Source organism: Sinocyclocheilus rhinocerous, unplaced genomic scaffold (assembly GCF_001515625.1).
Source record: "Sinocyclocheilus rhinocerous isolate Xijiao unplaced genomic scaffold, SAMN03320098_v1.1 scaffold1245, whole genome shotgun sequence".
In the NCBI taxonomy this organism is placed as follows: Eukaryota; Metazoa; Chordata; class Actinopteri; order Cypriniformes; family Cyprinidae; genus Sinocyclocheilus; species Sinocyclocheilus rhinocerous.
Genome location: NW_015627632.1, coordinates 67,525 through 88,109, shown reverse-complemented (window position 1 = coordinate 88,109; position 20,585 = coordinate 67,525). Strand labels below are relative to the sequence as shown.

Sequence of the window (20,585 nt, the reverse complement as noted above, 5' to 3'; positions counted from 1 at the left end):
AACAAATTATACTTTAAAATATATTAAAATAAAAAAAATTATTTAAAATTGTAATAATATTTGACAATATTACCATTTTGATAAGCATAATGTCTTGATGAGCATAAGAGACAGTTAAAAACATAAAAATTTGTTTTTATCCCACACAAGGATTTCAAACTTGGATTACGTGGAAAACTTTTTTTTTCTCAATACAATACAGAAAATACAATTTGGCTGTTTTATCTGATCAATCAAAGTGACATTAGTTTTTAACGTTTTTTTTTCATTAATTCGGACAAGAAACTCATGAGGCTGTCAGCTCTGTTGCAGTTGCAGTCATACAGGTTCTGCACATCTCAGTGGGTCTGATGTGAAAAAAAAAAGGCACAAGAGGAACATGCACTTACGTGATACGGTCTGCTGCACAGAGTTTGAGCGTCCCACGCTGGAAGGCGTTTTCCTGAAGACCCGTGTCAGCAGGTGGGCACGCTCGTTCAGACTGGATAGACAGAGACAGATGTGGTTAAGCCACCAATCACAGCACAGTTAGGCCCCGATCAGACTGAACGCGTTTTTTGCAATGAGAAGCACCTTTAATAATTTCTAATAATTTCTTTAATTGTTTTCTTTTGGCAGTGAGCGTTTTGCACGCTGTATATGCACCCCGGGCGCCTCGTGTTTTTGTAGGAGCACTCTGAGCGCCTGAAGTTGAAAAAAATAAATCAAATCTGAGCTGAAAAGCACCCAACATTATTCGCGTTTTTTCCCCATTGTCCAATCGAATGAATAGAGAGGCGGTCCTTCTGTTGTGGTGACACAAGTTTACAGTTGCTTGGAACGTCTGGAGACTGCAGTGATGGAGGAGGAACTTGTGGTGGCTGTCGAGGGTTACCCGGAGCTGGATTTTTTTTTTTAAGTTTCTGCTAATATGACGGTTTACTTAACAGCAAACCAAAGATTTTAGAGCACTCGTGCTATAATCCTTGATTAAGCTGACAGGACAGCTGATTCGGTGGTTGCCTAGCAACATAAAAAAATCGCAGCGCACTTCTGTTTTCTAAATTTAAAAAAGTCAACCAAAAAAAAAAAAAGGCAGTGCGGTGCGCTTTGCATTTTCAAACCTGAAAAACGCGTTATATCTGATCAGGGCCTTACTGGCTGATATGCTACACACTTGACAGCTAGAGGTCAAATCACATGCATTTCAATAACACGGTCCTCTACTCAGCCGCGTGGCCATCCTGGCGGACGACACATACTCTTAATGATATTCACTCGAGCAGAACACACATTTACACCCACATACTCTCACAATTCTAAGAAATGGCTTCCCAAAGCACTCTTAAACAACTTTAAACTTAGCCCTTCGATCCAAAAACATCTCCTCGAATATTTCCACAGCACTAAATTCTCGAGCTTTCCAATCCTTCAAACAAAATCGATCAATATGAGAAGTATTCAAAAGCTCTTTATTCTTAAATTAATGCAGCCAATAAAGAAGTCTCTGGTTACTAAATTAAATGGCAAAATTTCAATTCTGGAAACTGAGTCTGATGCCATTTTGCAGCCAGTTTCGAAATGAAGAGGAATCAAGGGAGCCTGACCCCATCTTTGATAAACACATTCCATGTAGAACAATCAGTCTATGATGTTTCCCTGTAAATCAGATGAAAGCCATCTTTCCCCTCATCCATAAAAGAAAGAGTGATCCGAAAACCAGTTATGGAGGAAGGCCAAACTTCTCAAGGTTACAGCTCAAACTCATATTGTGCTACGAAGGGGATCGTTTGCACTGTTATCATTGGGAAGGACGTGGCATTCATTTGGCTGCGCTGTAAAAAAAATTCGGCAACAGTATATGAGATATGGCAGAACATCAGCCAACGAAAACTATGTCTGCAAAACAGATGACCGGTTGAAAGATGGGGATGATGAATGGATAAATAAAGAAATAAAAGGATGGAATGACGCATAGGCTTGCTGGTAACCGGAGCTCTTTCTTCCTCTGTCGTTTCTCTGGAACGTGGACAATCCTTCGAATATCAGACAGCTGTTTTGATTAATCAAATTTTCAATAACTTATTTTCCTCAAACCGTCCCTCACGTATGAGTCCAGACTTGGCTTAGAGTTTGGAAAATACTTTGCTTTTGTCCGGCAGGGCTAGTTGGGGTCTTTTTGGGTAAACAAAGCTGCAAATGTAAACGCCTATGATATGCTCTTCAATTGTGTCAGCCTCCGCCCAATGATGCCGAATTCAAACTGACGTTTAATCATTCAGCGGATTTCTACACTTGTTCAGGATGACTTACAACCATTATGCTTTTTACAGCTGGATATTTACTGAAACAAATGAGGTTAAGTGTTCTGCTCTGGGGGAATGAGGGGGTAAACCCAAACAGGGCTTACGGCCAACATCCCTCTGATTAGAAGTCCATTCTGTCAACTCCCTGGCCATAAATTAGTGGCCTAAAGACCACGAAACACTCCCAAGGTATTACAAAAAAACTGCATGAGACTACACGTCTGTCTGCCAAGTTCCTGTCTCATATAGGGCTGTACACCAAATGCAATATGTAGAGTAATATATCTGGGCTAAACTGTTAAATCCATGCAATCGCTCCACGCAGTCATCCTCAAAACCACAAACACACAGTATGAAAACAAACACATGCAAAGAGCTACGATCTTAAGGAAGCCACACACACCCAGTGCTTATAGCTAGGCAAACCTGACCAACTCATGGCCGCCTGACATCGCAGAACGTGAAATGGAAAGAGAAAAGTAAAAGAAAAGTCGTAAGATGATGATGATGGAGAACAAAGGAAGGTTGAGGGAAGGAGGAAACAGGTCACTGCACATCCTACAGAGAGATTCAGGCAGCTGGTTCTACCTGCACATGCCTGCCTTTGACTCTAGGAGTCTATGAATCCTCAGCATTGGGCCTGTGGGTGTTCAGGCAGGGGTTAGTGGATCACAATGAACACAAATGCAGTCTCTTTCACAGACACACATCCACAAACTAATTCACAAACAACATTAGGACATAAACAAATCATGAACACAATCAATCAGCTCCAAAACCTAGTGAGCTTCCTCTGAAGGTATTTTAAGGCATCATAGGCCAGACAATAAAGGCTGTTTCAAAAAGATGCCTTCTTTGGGACAAATTGTGGTGTATCATTGCATGTATTCTTCACAGAGAAAGCAACAATGTACTGCAACCAGCAAAGCAAATGAAAAAAAAAAATTGGGGTATTTAAAAATTATTTTCAACAAAATGTAATTGTAAATTAATTTCATTACTATAAAATCGTAGATTAAATTAATTTTCATAAATTTCTTAATATAAATGTAAAAAATGTATAAGTAAAAAAAGTCAATAAAAAGTCAATAATTCTCAATTATATATACTTATATATATTATTAGTAATAATAACAATAATAATACATTATTACAATTATTATTAATCAATTATTAAAAATATTTATATTTAAGTGAAAAAAAAGATGGTGGACAAAGCAAGATAATTTTTTTTTGTTGTCTATTTTACTTATTTTTTTGTGTGCTATGATACTATTTATATTTACTCGTCAAGTATTGTGTCATTTTCTCTAGCATATGTACTGTTTGTATGAGGTTGCTGCCTGTGTTCAGTCACTCTCATTACAGTTAGTATTCTGCTATATTAGGCAACTGCCTATGTAGGCAGCAAGTCAGCTCACTAAGTTTTGAAACAGAGCTAATATGTTAAAAAACACAACCAAAAGAAATTATGCATTTGCCTGAATCTATATTAAAACAACTTGTAAATCAACCTGAGGTATTACAGGGGCGTTTATAGATAAGCGGGTATACATCAAGGCATATTCAGGGACATACCTGCGGCCGCTGGCATCTCTGAGGACAGCTGCCCCAGGGTCCACAGCCCGAGCTTCCAGTTCCTGCACCTCCTCTAAAAGAGTCTTCCTCACTGTGCGCCGTCCTCTGCATGCAGACATACACAAGCAAGACAAAGTGAGAATCTGTCAGACTAATAATACATATTGTCAAATGGCACTGTATTTTCTCCTTAAATACACTGATGTGTGTATGTGTGTGGTACATTACTCACGCATTCCACACCACATCTTTGAGTAAACATGCTGTTGGCACCAGTATCAGGCCCAGCCAGAAGCTCCAGCACTGCATCACCCTGCCAGCCTAAAACAGATTATAAACAGATGATCAATTTGAAATCAATGCTCTGCAAACCTCGCAACACCCAATCAATGCTGGATTTCCCTCTCCTTGCAACAGCTGTTGACTGACTGCGTCACCTGTGACCTGTGAGAGAGTTCAATTACCCCGTTTACCTACCGCTACTGTCTACTGTTTGTTCTAGTTCTTCCTCCCCGTCTCTGTTTAATGGCCCAATTAGAAGTGTCTTTTTCCACCCTAATGAGTCACTTCTTAAAGCAAACAATATATAATGACTAATACTATACATTACCTATGTGCAGGAAGACTAACTATAGTAAGTTTTGTTCCTATAGCTATACGTGCTTTAAACACACAGGAAATCAGCCATCATCTTACGCTCTTTAATTTGTTGTGTTTTTTTTTTTTATTGTATTGTGATAAGTTCATATGTACTGTGCAGTTGTCTTTGTATTTTATGCGCACCGACTGTGAAAATGAATTTCCTCTCCGAGGACAAATAAATTATCTATTCTATTCTATTCTATTCTATTCTATTCTATTCTATTCTATTCAACTCAAACTCATTGCTCTAAACTGCATAAAACCCATTATATATATATATATATATATATAATATGTGTGTGTGTGTGAGAAAATAAATAAAATGCAATTTCTCACACACACATATATATATATAATATTTAATTTATATATTTTATTGGATTTTTATTCATATATTAATATTATTTCATATATCATTATTTAACATTAAATAAAATATGTATATATATAATATTTTTGGACACTAAAGTCTCACTTATGTAATTTAACGTAAATATCAAAACAGCCAATGTCAGTTGGTTGATATTTAATTTATATATTTTATTGAATTTTTATTCATATATTAATATTATTTCATATATCATTATTTAACATTAAATAAAATATGTATATATATAATATTTTTGGACACTAAAGTCTCACTTATGTAATTTAACGTAAATATCAAAACAGCCAATGTCAGTTGGTTGATAGCTGATAGATCAATCTATGGATATTTCATTAAATTTTAGTATGAGAGCATTACATTTGTTCCACTTTATTAGTATTAATCGATCTGATTGAAAAAACTTTTACAGGAATATATTTTTCTGAAGTGACTTTTAATGTTAATTTAACAGACAGAAGAAAACTTCACGGCGTGCAATCAAGTGATCCCACTTTTAAGGATCCTCCACAGCTGATATCACCGATGGAATCTACTAGACTCTGAAAACCATTAGACGGCGTCCTCTCGCGACAGCTGCGCATACACCCCCAGACCAACCCTCCCGAATTCTCAAGATGAGCAGACGCACAAAAATACACACACTGATATACAGTGCTGGAAAAACATGCAATGTGTGCTCCCAGCTTGGCCTGCATGGTGAGATGGAGAGATTAAAAAATGAACGGCTGGACAGAGAGGGGAAAGAAAAGCCAACGCTGCAGGGTAAAGAGCGAGGGATGTCCCATCTCTCTCTTTCTCTCTCTCTCTCAGAGAGCAGCTGTGGTGATACTTGAGCACATTCCTGATTTCTGACACAAATCGAATTAATGGGCCGGAGGGCTTCAGAGAGCTCTATCCCACCCCCGACCGCTCCACACTCTCACAGCACGCACACACTAGCTTTGTTCAAAAATCTTTTGAGTCGCCCCCGTATGTAGCATTTTAAGGCACCGTAGGCATACTTTCAATTATGCTGCCTCCTGAGATGTATGTATTACAATCCCTGAAAGAACTGAAATATCACTCTGTAAGATATCCAAGATGGTGGACAAAGCAAGAAAAAAAACAAAACATAATTATAGGAATAATACTACAATGCGATAATACTAAAATCTGTTAATGTGTAAAATGTAATACAATTTTTTAAAAACATAAATTATTAATATATAACATTCTTATTAATATGTAACAAATATTCATAATACATGTAATTTTCAATACAAATTTTATTTATGTTTTCTTATTATTTTATGTTTTTTTCACATATACATATCATTTTTGGAAGGGTGGGCTTTTTTGAAGAGAAATGCTAATTATGAATGTAATACAATACTAAAATGTGTTGATAAAATTTTTTTAAACATTTCTTCAAGTATATAAATAAGTATATAATAATGTTTTAAATATGCTATATATAATCATATTTTCTACATATTTTTGGAATAGCATTAATACATAAAATGTTCATTATAAATATAATTAATATAAAATGTATTTTTTTGTTTTATATGTAATTTTTTGAAGTAAAAATGCATACAGAAAAATATATATATATACATACATTTTTTCTACACATATTTTCATTAATTATGTATAAAAATCTCATATAAACAATTTAGTATGAATCGTTTTTTAAAATATGTATATATTGTTTTATATATGTTTTTTTTTGAAGGGGTTGAAGAGGAGAAATGTTGGTTATAAATAGTATGCAATAATAAAAGGTGATAATACAAATTTAATAATTTAAACAAAAAATATATATAAAAAAATATATACATTTTATTAAATTTATGTGAGTGATATGCTTATTTGTTAGCGTAGTAAAATGCTAACACCAATCTCCAATTATTATAAGTTGAGTCAAGTCTCCCATGCAATTTACACAAGGCGTGTTACTATTATAACGTACTAGCCTTTACAGAGTGTTTCAAATTAGTACTTAGCATGTTCCATTTCAGTTAGGATGCAGCCTATGTTGGCAACAGAGAGCGAGGCGACTCACTATGTTATGGAACAGAGCCACTGTGTGTATACTGTATATATCCCTGTGGGGGCAGGGCAAAAAACCTTTCTGGAGTATTCCACAAACCAACCCACCCGCTTAAAACATAATTATAGGAATAATACTACAATGTGATAATACTAAAATCTGTTAATGTGTAAAATGTAATACAATTTTTTAAAAACATAAATTATTAATATATAACATTCTTATTAATATGTAACAAATATTCATAATACATGTAATTTTCAATACAAATTTTATTTATGTTTTCTTATTATTTTATGTTTTTTTCACATATACATATCATTTTTGGAAGGGTGGGCTTTTTTGAAGAGAAATGCTAATTATGAATGTAATACAATACTAAAATGTGTTGATAAAATTTTTTTAAACATTTCTTCAAGTATATAAATAAGTATATAATAATGTTTTAAATATGCTATATATAATCATATTTTCTACATATTTTTGGAATAGCATTAATACATAAAATGTTCATTATAAATATAATTAATATAAAATGTATTTTTTTGTTTTATATGTAATTTTTTGAAGTAAAAATGCATACAGAAAAATATATATATATACATACATTTTTTCTACACATATTTTCATTAATTATGTATAAAAATCTCATATAAACAATTTAGTATGAATCGTTTTTTAAAATATGTATATATTGTTTTATATATGTTTTTTTTCTGAAGGGGTTGAAGAGGAGAAATGTTGGTTATAAATAGTATGCAATAATAAAAGGTGGTAATACAAATTTAATAATTTAAACAAAAAATATATATAAAAAAATATATACATTTTATTAAATTTATGTGAGTGATATGCTTATTTGTTAGCGTAGTAAAATGCTAACACCAATCTCCAATTATTATAAGTTGAGTCAAGTCTCCCATGCAATTTACACAAGGCGTGTTACTATTATAACGTACTAGCCTTTACAGAGTGTTTCAAATTAGTACTTAGCATGTTCCATTTCAGTTAGGATGCAGCCTATGTTGGCAACAGAGAGCGAGGCGACTCACTATGTTATGGAACAGAGCCACTGTGTGTATACTGTATATATCCCTGTGGGGGCAGGGCAAAAAACCTTTCTGGAGTATTCCACAAACCAACCCACCCGCTTAAGTCAACACTTCCAGGATAGGCCGTAAAAGCCAGGGGCTCGGGTGACTGTGTGGCAGGTGCAGGGAGACTGCGAAATGGGACGGCGGACCATAAATCTGACACGGAATACCCAGAGAGCAAGACGTCCAGGCGCCAGGCAGCAGTCAGATACAGGAGTTGAGTGAGAAAGCACAAACATGAGCAGGTGTGTGTGTATTTGCACTCACCTGGCCCAACATATCCGGCGCTATAGGAATAGTTGGCCAGATCGCAGAATAGACGGCAAAAAACAACATCCAGAGCACCATGCTGCCCCATACAGCCAAATGAGAAAACTAGAAGAGAAAAACAGGTCATGGTCAGTTACACACTGAATATAGACTTCTTCAACTGTAATGGACACCGTGTGAATTCCAAGGCCGCTCTACTTCATCACAAGATCTGGTGTGAAGACAGCTGAACGGACGAGGACTGTCGACGTCTCCTCAACACACACGGCAGCAGGACAAAGAAATGTCCTGACATAGCAGCATGTTCCCCATCTATCTAAAGCACTTTCCAGAATATATAAGACCTTCCTATAGAATTAGATGCATAATGTCAAGTGCAAAGTGTTGTATAATGTGATCTCCTTTCAGTTCAAACATAACAAATGGAATGGAATAAATCTGATGCATTAAACAGTGCTTTTATACACTGCAAATAAAATGTCTTACACAGTTTTATGTTTTGTTTTCCAGTACAAATATCTAAAAATTCTCAAATTAGGCAAAATGACTTAATATAATTCTTTGTTCTGAAAAAATAATAAAAATTAAGTGATTTTATTCTCATTTTAAGCATTTTAAGCATAAACATATTTCATGTTGATACATTTTTCAGAAAACTAGACTTACTATCTTAAGTCATCTTGCTTCTCAAGCAAATGTATCTTGATTTAAATCATTTGTACCAGGAAACAAGACAAAAATACTTGTAAAGAAAATCATTTTTGCAGTGAAAATTAGACACATTATCAAGTGCAAATTGTTCTATAATGTGATCTTTTCATTCAGACATAACAAATGCTTTGTAATATTCAATACATTAGACAGCACTTTCATAGACTGCAAAAAATTAGTTTCTAATATTTAATATAAAGTATTTTTGTCTCGTTTTCCAGTACAAATATGTAAAAATTCTAACATCATGCTAAATAAGTTAAGATATTGAATCTTGTTTTCTGAAAATGTATCAAAATTAAGTGAGTTCAAGAAAAGCAAAGTCATTTTTCTTAGCCCATGACATTTCTTTTCCTGTTTTAAGCATGAACTCACTTAACTTGGACTTTTTTAGACAACAAGGCAAGACAATAATTTATTTTAATAAATTTGCGTCTAAAATGTTATAAATGTGACATCTTTTTATTTCAGATATATGCTCATTGCTTTGGGCTCAGATGGCAGACGGTGAGGAGTGTGTGTGTGTGTGTGTGTGTGTTGGAGGATGGGGACTGACGTACCCTTGTCCATGCTGTAGTCTCCATACCCGCTTTCAGACATACAGTTACCACTACATACTGCAGAGAGAGAGAGTCATAAATAACAGTAATGATATGCACTCATCATCCTGGTAAAACGTTCAACTCAAAAAAACAGATGAGGGCTTTCACACAGGCATCGACTTACTATCGCCTCTAGCGACGCACACTGCTTTAAAACACAATCACACATTTAGCCCTTAAAGTAATCACTCGTACACACACACACACACACACACACACACACAAAAGCCTGCGAGGAACAGAAATACCAGCACACAAAGACTTCACTCCCCATGGGACTCATTCATTACTGTTTTAATGGCTAGCGTCTAGTATCGCCTCCAAAAACCCCAACGTACTGTATTTAATAGTCTGGGTTGCACACATACATACACATGGCCTTATTTTTATAATGGACGGCCAAAAGCACAACACAACAACAGAGAGAGCTATATGCGAAATACAGTTCACTGACTGGCTAGTGGGGAGGGAGTGTAGTGATTTAGAGGCTGAAAAGTGGCATGAAAAGATGTTTTTTTTGGGTTGCACTCTGTATTTAATGTGATTAGGAAAAATACTGTGAAACAATGAGACACATCTGAGCGTTTTCTTTGCAGGCTGCATGCAAATCAAACATGCAGCCCGATCAGCGTAGTCTGATTCATGAAATGATGAACTAACTGCAATTCATTCAAAAGACTCAAGAGAGAGAATCTGTGTAATGAATTATTCGCCTAAACAATTATAGAATCTGACTCACGTAGTGACTGGATCTTTGATAACATCCAAAATAGTTTTGTTGTCATTTGAGATCAGTTGGGTTCAGACTGGTCAACTAACGTAACTAGACTTTTTAACAAATTGTCGTGTTAACTAATATTTTATGGAATTTTGTGTTTTTTAATAATCCATTTCACTCTATTGTACATCAAATATAGATAAGATCTTTCATTGCCATTTCTTTGTGACTTTAAAATTTATGAATTAAGAGATGCAACTTGTCTGAGAGTTTTAGCACACTGAACCTTCTCTTTGAAAATCTGCATTTCTTGCACAGCTATATCTTTAAAACAGCTTGTGTAACAAAACCATCGACTTTAAGGCAATTTTTGGACCTCAAACATTGGTATGAGCAATGTTAGGATTATGAGATTTTTGTGTAGTAAAAAGTAATTTTTCAAATGCTGGTTTACGTACATATGCAGACAGATATCTTTGGCAGTTGTTTTCCATTTTGTGAAATTTTTAAAGGGCAATGAGTATTGTGCTTTTAAGGCAGGGTGTCAAAAATGTGTCTCAAGACCCCTGTGTAGTGTTCCATTCTGTTGCACTCCATCCAGGTTTTAACCACAAGAACAAGATCTAGGTGAACCAATAAAAAAAGTGTGATTGGTGTAGGGTCTTATTTTATAAACCAGCCCTACTATACAGGGCTTCCTTAAAGGGATAGTTCACGCAAAAATGAAAATTACCCCATGATTTACTCACGCTCAAGGCATCCTAGGTGTATGACTTTCTTCTTTCAGACTTCTTTTGGACTATTGAAAAATAACACCCATTCACTGCCATTATAAATCTTGGAAGAGCCAGGACATTTTTTATTATAACTCTGATTGGCTTCGTTTGAAAGAAGAAAGTCAAATACACCTAGGATGCCTTGAGGGTGAGTAAATCATGGGATAATTTTCATTTTTGGGTAAACTATCCCTTTAAGACTGATCATTTATTTAGATCAGGAATTCCCAAACTTTTTTTGTGAGCTGATCCCCTGAGTACCCCCTGAGGTTTTAAGTTAATATTTCAATAATTTAACAACACATTTGCATGTTCACGGTTCTGTGATGTTGGTTAATGGTCAAATGACACATGCAGGTAAACAAATAAAATCTTTTTGATAGTAAGTGTTTTATTTAAATTGTTTTTATTTTTAAAAAAAATATATATATTTATTCTGTTTTTACATTTTCATCAACTCACAAACCCCCTGGGGTTTTTAAACCCTAATTAGGACAACTTCCAAACAGTCAATTATGAAAATATGTTTTTTTTTTACATCCCTAGATATATAGTTAATATGTTTAGTTTTAGTAAAAAAAAAAAACACACATTAAAATATGTTACAAAAATGTATTGTTTTTTAAAATGTAGTTACTGATACAGAATATGAACTTTTAAAAGGCCAGAAAAAGATCTAACTGAACCATTCCAAGCTTAAATGACTGTTAGAACCGTAAATGGTAGACTTGAAATGCAGAATTTCAGTCATAAACTGCCCACAAAAGCCAATGGTGAGCGGTCTTGTCGGTTCTGATCAGTTTCCTCACAGAGTTCCTGTCGTTTCTGCTTTGAGTTGTGGGATAATTTCACGAGAACTTTTTTCAAGAATAGCCAGCAAAAAGAGACATTAACAAGTTTACAGTGTAAACACTGGCGACCAACGAACGGAATAACAGCACTAGCAAGGAAATGATGTGTGACCTCTCATTGACAGAGAGCTACAGCGCAGTAAATGCCACGCTGACAACTCACCGTGTAGACGATGTTCCCCACGAACAGATAGTCGACACTATTGCCGTTGTCAAAGGGAGTGTCTGAAGAAACAAAAAGGGCGATGAAATATACTCAACGGTTTACACACTCGAGTTGGAGTGGTCTACATGTGTGCGTGTGAGTGCTTGGAATAGTTACCGTGCTCCAGACCTTTGAGTGGAAACCAGAAGAGAATAATGGAGTGAATGAGAGCATTTATACAGTGACCCCAAAATACCTGGAAAAGAGAGAGGAAGGGAGGGACAGAAAGCAGGAACGGGAGAAGGGGAGAGTCAGTCAAGACAAACTAATGCCAAGATACACACAGCCCACCCACACAAACAGTTTCTCTGCAATTGCACAGCTAGTGCAATGTCCCCCAGATCACCTCTAACACACACAAACACTGATCCTCAGCTATAAATGAATGACTGTCTTATTTCAGCTTCATGAAGCTCATTATTATCTGGATGGAAGCTGAGCTGTTTCTTGCACTCCTGTTTATCTACGGGATAAGTCAAACAATACGCTGATGTTGCTAACCACATCAGACTGTGATAATCAATTATAACACAGGATGTAGGCTAGCGTGATGATCACAATAACAGTCTGACACTCACTGCAGTCAGATTTATAAGTCTCAAGGTATTTGTTGTGTCAGTATGAGTAATTTGTGATTGAAATTGTGCATTTGTATCGACTACTGAAATCTTGGTACCTTAGTGTTAAAACCTTCTGCGTTCTGTGTGATGCGGTACAGCTGAGGGAATCGTAGCATGTTCTGCTGACTGCACGGCCGGTCAAATATCCCCAGTGTGAAAGGAGGAAGAGCAGTAAAGATCTGAAAAACAGATGAACATTCTAGTGTTGCAGTATATTATATATACAGAATGTATCTAAACCAAAGCACAACCAAAATGGAACATGATTTGGAATGCTCTGATTGCAATGGATTACCATTAGCATGCTAAGCTAACTATGCCATACTCTAATAAAGATAAAAATACATAGCAAACAACATTCCACATTTTATTGTGGTTTTTGGTGGATTTTTCAAATATTTTGAGTGAAATATGTTTTCACTGACATAACTAGAGATTACTGTTGATATGTGCACTACACAAAAGTTTTAGAAATTAATACTTTTATTCTGCAAGGACACAGTAAATTGATTAAAGTGATAGTAAAGACATTTAAAATGTTACAAAAGGTTTATATTTTAAATACAGTACATGCTGTTCTTTTAAACTTTGTATTCCTATTCTATTTATTCAAATAATTTACATTTTAACATATATTAAAACAATATATTTCACAATATTACTCTTTTTAATGTATTTTTGATAAAGTAAACATTAAAAGAAACAAAAGCATTACAATTAAAATGACGAACTTGGATGAACTTTCTCACAGAATTTGCCTCAATGCATTCTGGGATTGTCTTTTCTATAAATGACACATTGGATGCTACCAAACCCTTGTCAGGAGTGCACCTATGATGCCTTAAAATGCTATATAGGTAGGCAGCTAACTAGATTTTTGGAATGTTTGACTATAAAATGTTAAAAATTATAAAGATAGACAGACACACATACACGTACCACATTATACAGGCCAATGCACCACCGCTCAAACAGGATCTGTCCAGAGAAACCGTTTACAAACGCAAACCACAGCTGAAGAAAAGAGAGGAGGAAGTGTGTTAAAAATACAAAAATGAAGATAAACAATACTACAAAGAGAGATGTGAAACCCTCTAGCAAAATACTTTCGCACAACATCAAACTTAAGGCAGAGGCCAATTCATACAAACAAAAGCCTCCACACACACACTCATACACATGTACACTTGCTGTCCATCCCCCACAATGCCTCTGCTATGAAGACAAAGACAGTCTGTGAACTTTGACCTTTAAAGCTCTTCTTTGCTGGAAGCTAATCCCCAGTAAGACCCCCAAAACGCCCCTCTCCCCCAAACACGGACAGATGTGCATGGACAATCGCTTTCCACAATTATAGAGACATCTAAACATTTAACCTTTACCCAGCTCTTCCCGTAACACACACACACACACACACATCGGCACACACTCCAACACACATAGGCAGAGTCCTCGGGTGAATGAGGGGGGCATGTTTTTGCACCTGCTGCCATTTTAGGGGGTGGCACAGCTGACAAATGCTCCAGCACACAGAACGGTGACCCTGTCAGTAAAGCTCACACTCTACCTAGCGCGCACACACACACACACACACACTTACAGAGCTCTCGGATGACAGTGTATCTGGTATACAGTTTTGAACTGGAAGGACCCAGCCACTATAGATAGGGGTCAGCGGCTCTTTGTCTGTGTCTGCGAGAGTGTGTGTGTGTGTGTGTGTGATGGAAAGCAGAGACTAGAGGGGGCATCTCATTTATCACTGTCAAACACTTCCATAAACAGCTGCAAGCAGTCTACTTAATGTACGCAAGGGTGTCGGTGTGAAAAAAGGCAAGCAAAAGGAGAGAAAAAAAAAAACAGTGTGTGAGCTTGTTTGTGTGTGTGTGGATCAGGGCTAATTTGATGACTCTCTTTAAAAAGTGATCTGAACTCATGCCATGTAAGTATAACACATTTCAAAGGCAAAACTATGCGGTTTAAAGAAAAAGTTTGGCCAAAAATAAATGAAAAATGTACTTGCACTCATGTCATCCCAAACATGTATGACTTTCTTGAAATGCATTGTGTGTATTTATAACATCGTGTATTTATAATATTGTATTCTATATAAAAAAAATATAAACAAAAATAAAATATATGAATATACATTTTATAGCTTTGTGTGAGAAATTTACATTTTCTGAAAATACTGCCATCCACTGTTGCTATCAAATCTTACAACAAAACACATACCAGTGGATTTCTGTATCATTAATGTCAGACGTGGCACTATTTAGTCAGTTTGTTCTGCTATTCAAACAAAGCATGAAACCCACTGTATGGAAAGGGAAGCGTGAACTTTCTGTCTAAAATCTCCTTTTGTGTTTTAAAGAAGAAAGAAAAACATGAAGACAGATGATGACAGAATTGTCATTTTTAAGTGATCTACCCCTTTAAAAGTCTTACACATTGTGATTAATGTACATACCTCTATGATGTACAGAACCACATTCTTGTAGAAGCAGTACAGGATACATTTGGTGACCCGGTTGTAACTCCAAGCCCCGTGAACCAATAACAACTTCTCCAGGTATGAGAACTAAAGAGAGTGAGGTTGAGAGAAGAATTAGTTTGCCCGCAGGAACACATGTGAATCATTACTGCAGGAGCAGCTACCCGGATACAACAGCGCTGTGGGCAGAAGACTGCTGTGTGTTTTGTGTTGTGGTAGTGTAATTACATTTTTTAAGATGTGTGTGTGTGTGTGTGTGTGTGTGTGTGTGACCGAGCCACAGAATAATGAATTACATGAGTGTGCTTGTGTGTCAGACCTGAGCTATAGAGTAGTCAGATGAGTTGGTGGCTTGCATGCCCTCGTTCCCACTGATGCCTACTCCCACGTGTGCCGTCTGTATCATGCCCACATCGTTGGCTCCGTCTCCGATAGCCAGCGTGATGGCCTTCACATGCTTCTTCACCATATCCACAATCTCTGACTTCTGCAGCGGAGACACCCTGAAAGAAAAACATGACAGAAGTTACACCCCAGGAAACAAGTACTATACAACTTCACAATTTTCTCAAATATGCTTTATATGTGTGTCAATAATGTCTGAATCTGTCCATTAAAGTGACAACATCATTAGACAGCAACAGAGAAGTGTAAAGTGACCAAGAGGTTTGGTGTCATGAACGATTTGGACGGCAAAGTGACTCCATTGGCTGAAAGAACTTTTTATGGGTACTCTATTCAGTGCCTGATTAGAAATCCTACAAAATGTTTTATGATGCATGGATTTGAATCAATGGATGGACAAACATAATGAGAGAATATTAAAAATACCTTCACTGAACAAAAATCTTGAGTTTGGAAGAACATTACAATAAGTAAGTGATGGCAATTGATGGCAGAATTGACATTTTTAGAAGAACTATTTCTTTAAGTTCTGTCACAAATACCAGTATTTAAGATATAAATTGTGAAATTAATCACTTCATTTTATTAAAGTGTACTAGCTTACAGTAGAATACTGTACCACTTTACCATTTACTGCCAATTTACCTGCTAGCCCAGTCTTTGTACATACATGTTCAAATATTGTATTGTTGGTGGATTGTTCCTAATTATCTAGTTATCATAGTCATAGTTTGGTAACTCCACTGGTAGCTTATCTACAACATTCTGGAGAAAAAAAAAATAGTATATTAAAAAAAAAAACGTAATATCAGGGTATTAAAACAAATCATGATATCACCACAGCACTTTTTTGTAAGCCCAGATGTCATCTAATCATGAAACTTCGTAGAAACAGAGAAGCACAATATAATCTCCCAATGGAAGGTGTTGGATGTGATTTGGATTTCCAACGAAAATTAATGACCATTGACATACATTCACATTTATTCATTTAGCAGCTGTTACCCAACAAATGAGAAATGCTACAACATAAATACTTAACCAAACAGAGACCTGTATGGAAACCCGTTTCCGCCACTGAATAAAAAATAAAACAAGGTCATTGCGACTTTTTATCTCACAATTCTGACTTTTTTTTCTCAGAATTGTGTGATATAAACTCGCAATTGCGAGTTATAAAGTCAGAATTGCGTGATATAAACTCGCAATTGTGAGTTATAAAAGTAAATATTGCGAGTTATAAAGTCAGAATTGAGAGATATAAAGTCGCAATTCTGAGTTTTTTTTTCTCACAATTGCGTTTATATCTCGCAATTCTGAGTTTCATTTTTTCTCACAATTGCGAGTTCATATCTCGCAATTATGACTTTTTTTCTCAGATTTGCAAGATATAAAGTCAGAATTGTGAGCTATATACTCGCAATTCCGAGAAAAAAAGTCAGAATTGCGAGTTTATATCTTGCAATTCTGACTTTCTTTTTTTCTCACAATTGCGAGTTCATATCTCGCAATTATGACTTTTTTTCTCAGATTTGCAAGATATAAAGTCAGAATTGTGAGCTATATACTCGCAATTCCGAGAAAAAAAGTCAGAATTGCGAGTTTATATCACACAATGCTGAGAAGACAAAATAAGAATTGTGAGATAAAAAGTCGCAATTACCTTGTTTTATTTTTTATTTAGTGGCGGAAATGGGCTTCCATAGAAAATGTAACATTAGAAGTGCTGCAAATACAAAGTTTCAAAATTGGCCAGAAAAGTGTGAGCTACTAGAGACGTATGATCTCCCTAATAGCGTGGGCACGGTATACTCATAAAAATCGAAAAGACAAATCCCCCCCCCCCAAAAGCATTTTCTCTTGTCATTTTGTTGATTGATTCCACCCTTTTTCCACTATAACTATACCTCACACAATCACAGTGAGCCGGGGGGAGATCTGAGGCAGTAGGCTGGCTAATGTTCTTCATGGTGGAATTGAGCAGAAAATAAGAAGGTTAAAGCAGCTCTTTAAACAAACAGAGTGTGAACTCAGGAAACCATGCATGGAGCGCACACACACAGATGCAAACTTTCTCTTCAACACACACACATTTGTGCTCCTCTCTGCTGGTTGTCTGTGGATTTGTGCGGTTCGGGACAGTGTGGGGGGGTGCTGGAAGGGTTGGTTCAGTCGGTTTGTAGGGCCTTGGAGACCACAGTCCGGATATGGGCTTCATGCAACAGCAAGTCAATTACTCCCTCTCACACATGGAAACACACTTTATTATCGAATCAGAACTGTCTGAAACTTCCAGCACGCTTATTTTATATTCAGATTATTTTCTGATATTTACAGTATTCAACAATGTGATGTGAATGACTGCATTGTCTACCTGTGTGTGAGTGTATAATGACAGTAAGTGAGTCATTAGTTTGACATTTGCACAGAGCTCAGCATATTACATTACCTCCGCTTAGCCTCTCTGTTCCGGGAGCCAAGCGCTTATTTTCAGCAGTTATTTAGTCACTCAAGGCAAGACACAACCTTTCATAAAGACGCACACACATGCACATCCACGCAGAGTAAAATCTCTCATTTTGAGAAATAAAGGTAGTTTTTTTTTTTGGAGCACACACACACACACACACACACACACACACACACACACATAGATGCAAACGTTCTCTTCAACACACACACAATTGTGCTCCTCTCTGCTGGTTGTCTGAGGATTTGTGCGGTTCGGGACAGTGTGGGGGGTGCTGGAGGGGTTGGTTCAGTCGGTTTGTAGGGCCTTGGAGACCACAGTCCGGATATGGACTTCATGCAACAGCAAGTCAATTACTCCCTCTCACAGATGGAAACACACTTTATTATTGAATCAGAACTGTCTGAGGCTTACAGCACGCTTATTTATATTCAGATTATGTTCAGATAAACATTTACAGTACTCAACAATGTGATGTGAAAGACTGCTTTGTCTACCTGTGTGTGAGAGTGTGTGTGAGCGTATAATGACAGTAAGTGAGTCATTAGTTTGACATTTGCACAGAGCTCAGCATATTACATTACCTCCGCTTAGCCTCTCTGTTCCGGGAGCCAAGCGCTTATTTTCAGCAGTTATTTAGTCACTCAAGGCAAGACACAACCTTTCATAAAGACGCACACACATGCACATCCACGCAGAGTAATTCAGTGCTAATGCCTGAATTAATACCCAAATTAAATAAAAACCCCAGAGAAGATCCCTTTAATATCTTAAATGTTTCTCCTAAACAATGCAATTATATGGTGGGCAAACTGAGACTTATGCACATGAAGTTCTTATTTAAAATAAAAATCTTGTAATCTTACATGCGTCATTTGTGAGGATTTTTATGTGTGTTTGTGTCTATATACAGTACCTGCAGCAGATGACGGCCTTGCAGGACAGTGCGAGGTCGAGGAACGCCTGACGCACTTCAAAAGAGAGGGCGTATTTGAGTGTCTGTCCATCTATGATGAGCGCTAACTCATTCTCCTTCCTCAGACAGTCACCCAGCGAGGAGCAATGAGCTGTTAGTGTGGCCCTGGTTGCCTGGGGGGCAAGAAAGGGAGAAAATTTATGACCACACATACTAAAGACCCATAAATATGCATAATACATTCATATTTGTCAGTTTTATGGTTTAATTTCTATACCATGTATATTGCTATTGCTATATAAAACCACTTAAATCCTTTCCTGAGAAACATGCCAGCACACATTTATTTCTCTAACAGTACACTTCACACACTTCTCACGCACACACACGGATCACACGCACATATCAGAGCAAGAGCGTAATGCCAAAGGAAGTTGAAGGGGATGTTTTAAGTGGTGTCATTGGGGCTGTTAGCGCTACAATCTCACACACACACACACACACACCTGTTACACATCATCCTGTCACCCGAGACACTCTAAGCCCTTAAAGGACTCAAAAGCATGAACTGTTGGCCAACAAGAACTTTATATGGGAAGAGAGAAAGAGAAATATGATAAACTAAGGAGGAAGGGAAGAAAGGAAAGGAAAGTTTGTCAAGTTTTTGTCAAAAAAAAACAACAGGTAGGTCTACATTTAGATAATTAGGCAAACATGTATGTGCGCATGAATGCATGTACGAGACGAAAAGACACGGAAAGATAAAAAGTGAAGGTGAAATATGTGCGTGTGTTTATTGAATTGTGGTTGCAGGCGGTTTCTGATTGAGATCTTGATAATGGGACAGAATCACTAATAGAGAAAACAAACATCCTTCAATCTGTAACGAGAACCATGTGGACGACGCAGCACGCAACGAGGCACGGCGCTGGCGGCCACACACGCATACACACACAAACATACATGAACGCAGCTGTTGAAGTCTCTGTCAGTGCTACGACAGCCTTCGTGTAACACAAAGGATGAATTCACTCCATACTGCCGACTCCAATCAATATCTGGCTGAAACAATATCGCTCTGCTCCAAAACTCACTGAGCTGCCTACATAAGTAGTATTTTAAGGCTTAACATGTGCGCTTTTTCCCAGAATGCACTGTGCTGTCCATGTGAATGGCGCTTAATTGTACCGAATGTGCACTTGTAGCGTATTTCAAATCTTAAAATTATGTTTTTTAAAAACTACTTGCAGATAAAATGAATAAAAGGCCACTTAAGTGTACTTTCATGACTGTTTCTTAACACACTTAAGAACACTTTTAAAAAATGTACTTTGTAATAACACAAAATATAAAGTTTTACTTTAAAGTACATTTTAAATGAGTTTTAATAGTCTTATCATGCTTTAAAGTACACTTAATTTGATGTGTTAAACTAAAACATATGTAAAGCATTTGATTATAATTCAATAATCAATATCAATATATTCAATAATCATTTAAAAGTAAATATATTTTATATATTTATAAAGTA

At 36.4% G+C, this 20,585-nt stretch overlaps 1 protein-coding gene across 9 annotated transcripts in view; it reads right to left on the bottom strand.

Annotated features, from left to right (window-relative positions):
- Positions 1–20,585, bottom strand: part of LOC107732915 (phospholipid-transporting ATPase IB-like) — a 59,288-nt gene that overhangs the window by 2,806 nt on the left and 35,897 nt on the right. For 7 of the 9 annotated variants that reach the window (XM_016544358.1, XM_016544364.1, XM_016544383.1 and 4 more), the window contains 12 exons: positions 19,055–19,227; positions 15,583–15,766; positions 15,240–15,350; positions 13,712–13,786; positions 12,829–12,951; positions 12,270–12,348; positions 12,111–12,172; positions 9,561–9,617; positions 8,287–8,394; positions 4,096–4,184; positions 3,864–3,968; positions 390–481 (listed from right to left, as the gene is read on the bottom strand). In XM_016544358.1, coding sequence (XP_016399844.1) covers positions 390–481; positions 3,864–3,968; positions 4,096–4,184; positions 8,287–8,394; positions 9,561–9,617; positions 12,111–12,172; positions 12,270–12,348; positions 12,829–12,951; positions 13,712–13,786; positions 15,240–15,350; positions 15,583–15,766; positions 19,055–19,227 — 1,258 coding nt within the window. Of the gene's footprint in view, positions 1–389; positions 482–2,688; positions 2,731–2,755; positions 2,926–3,863; positions 3,969–4,095; positions 4,185–8,286; positions 8,395–9,560; positions 9,618–12,110; positions 12,173–12,269; positions 12,349–12,828; positions 12,952–13,711; positions 13,787–15,239; positions 15,351–15,582; positions 15,767–19,054; positions 19,228–20,585 lie in introns of those variants that run through there. The other 2 variants (XM_016544414.1, XM_016544404.1) reach the window with 2 other exon arrangements.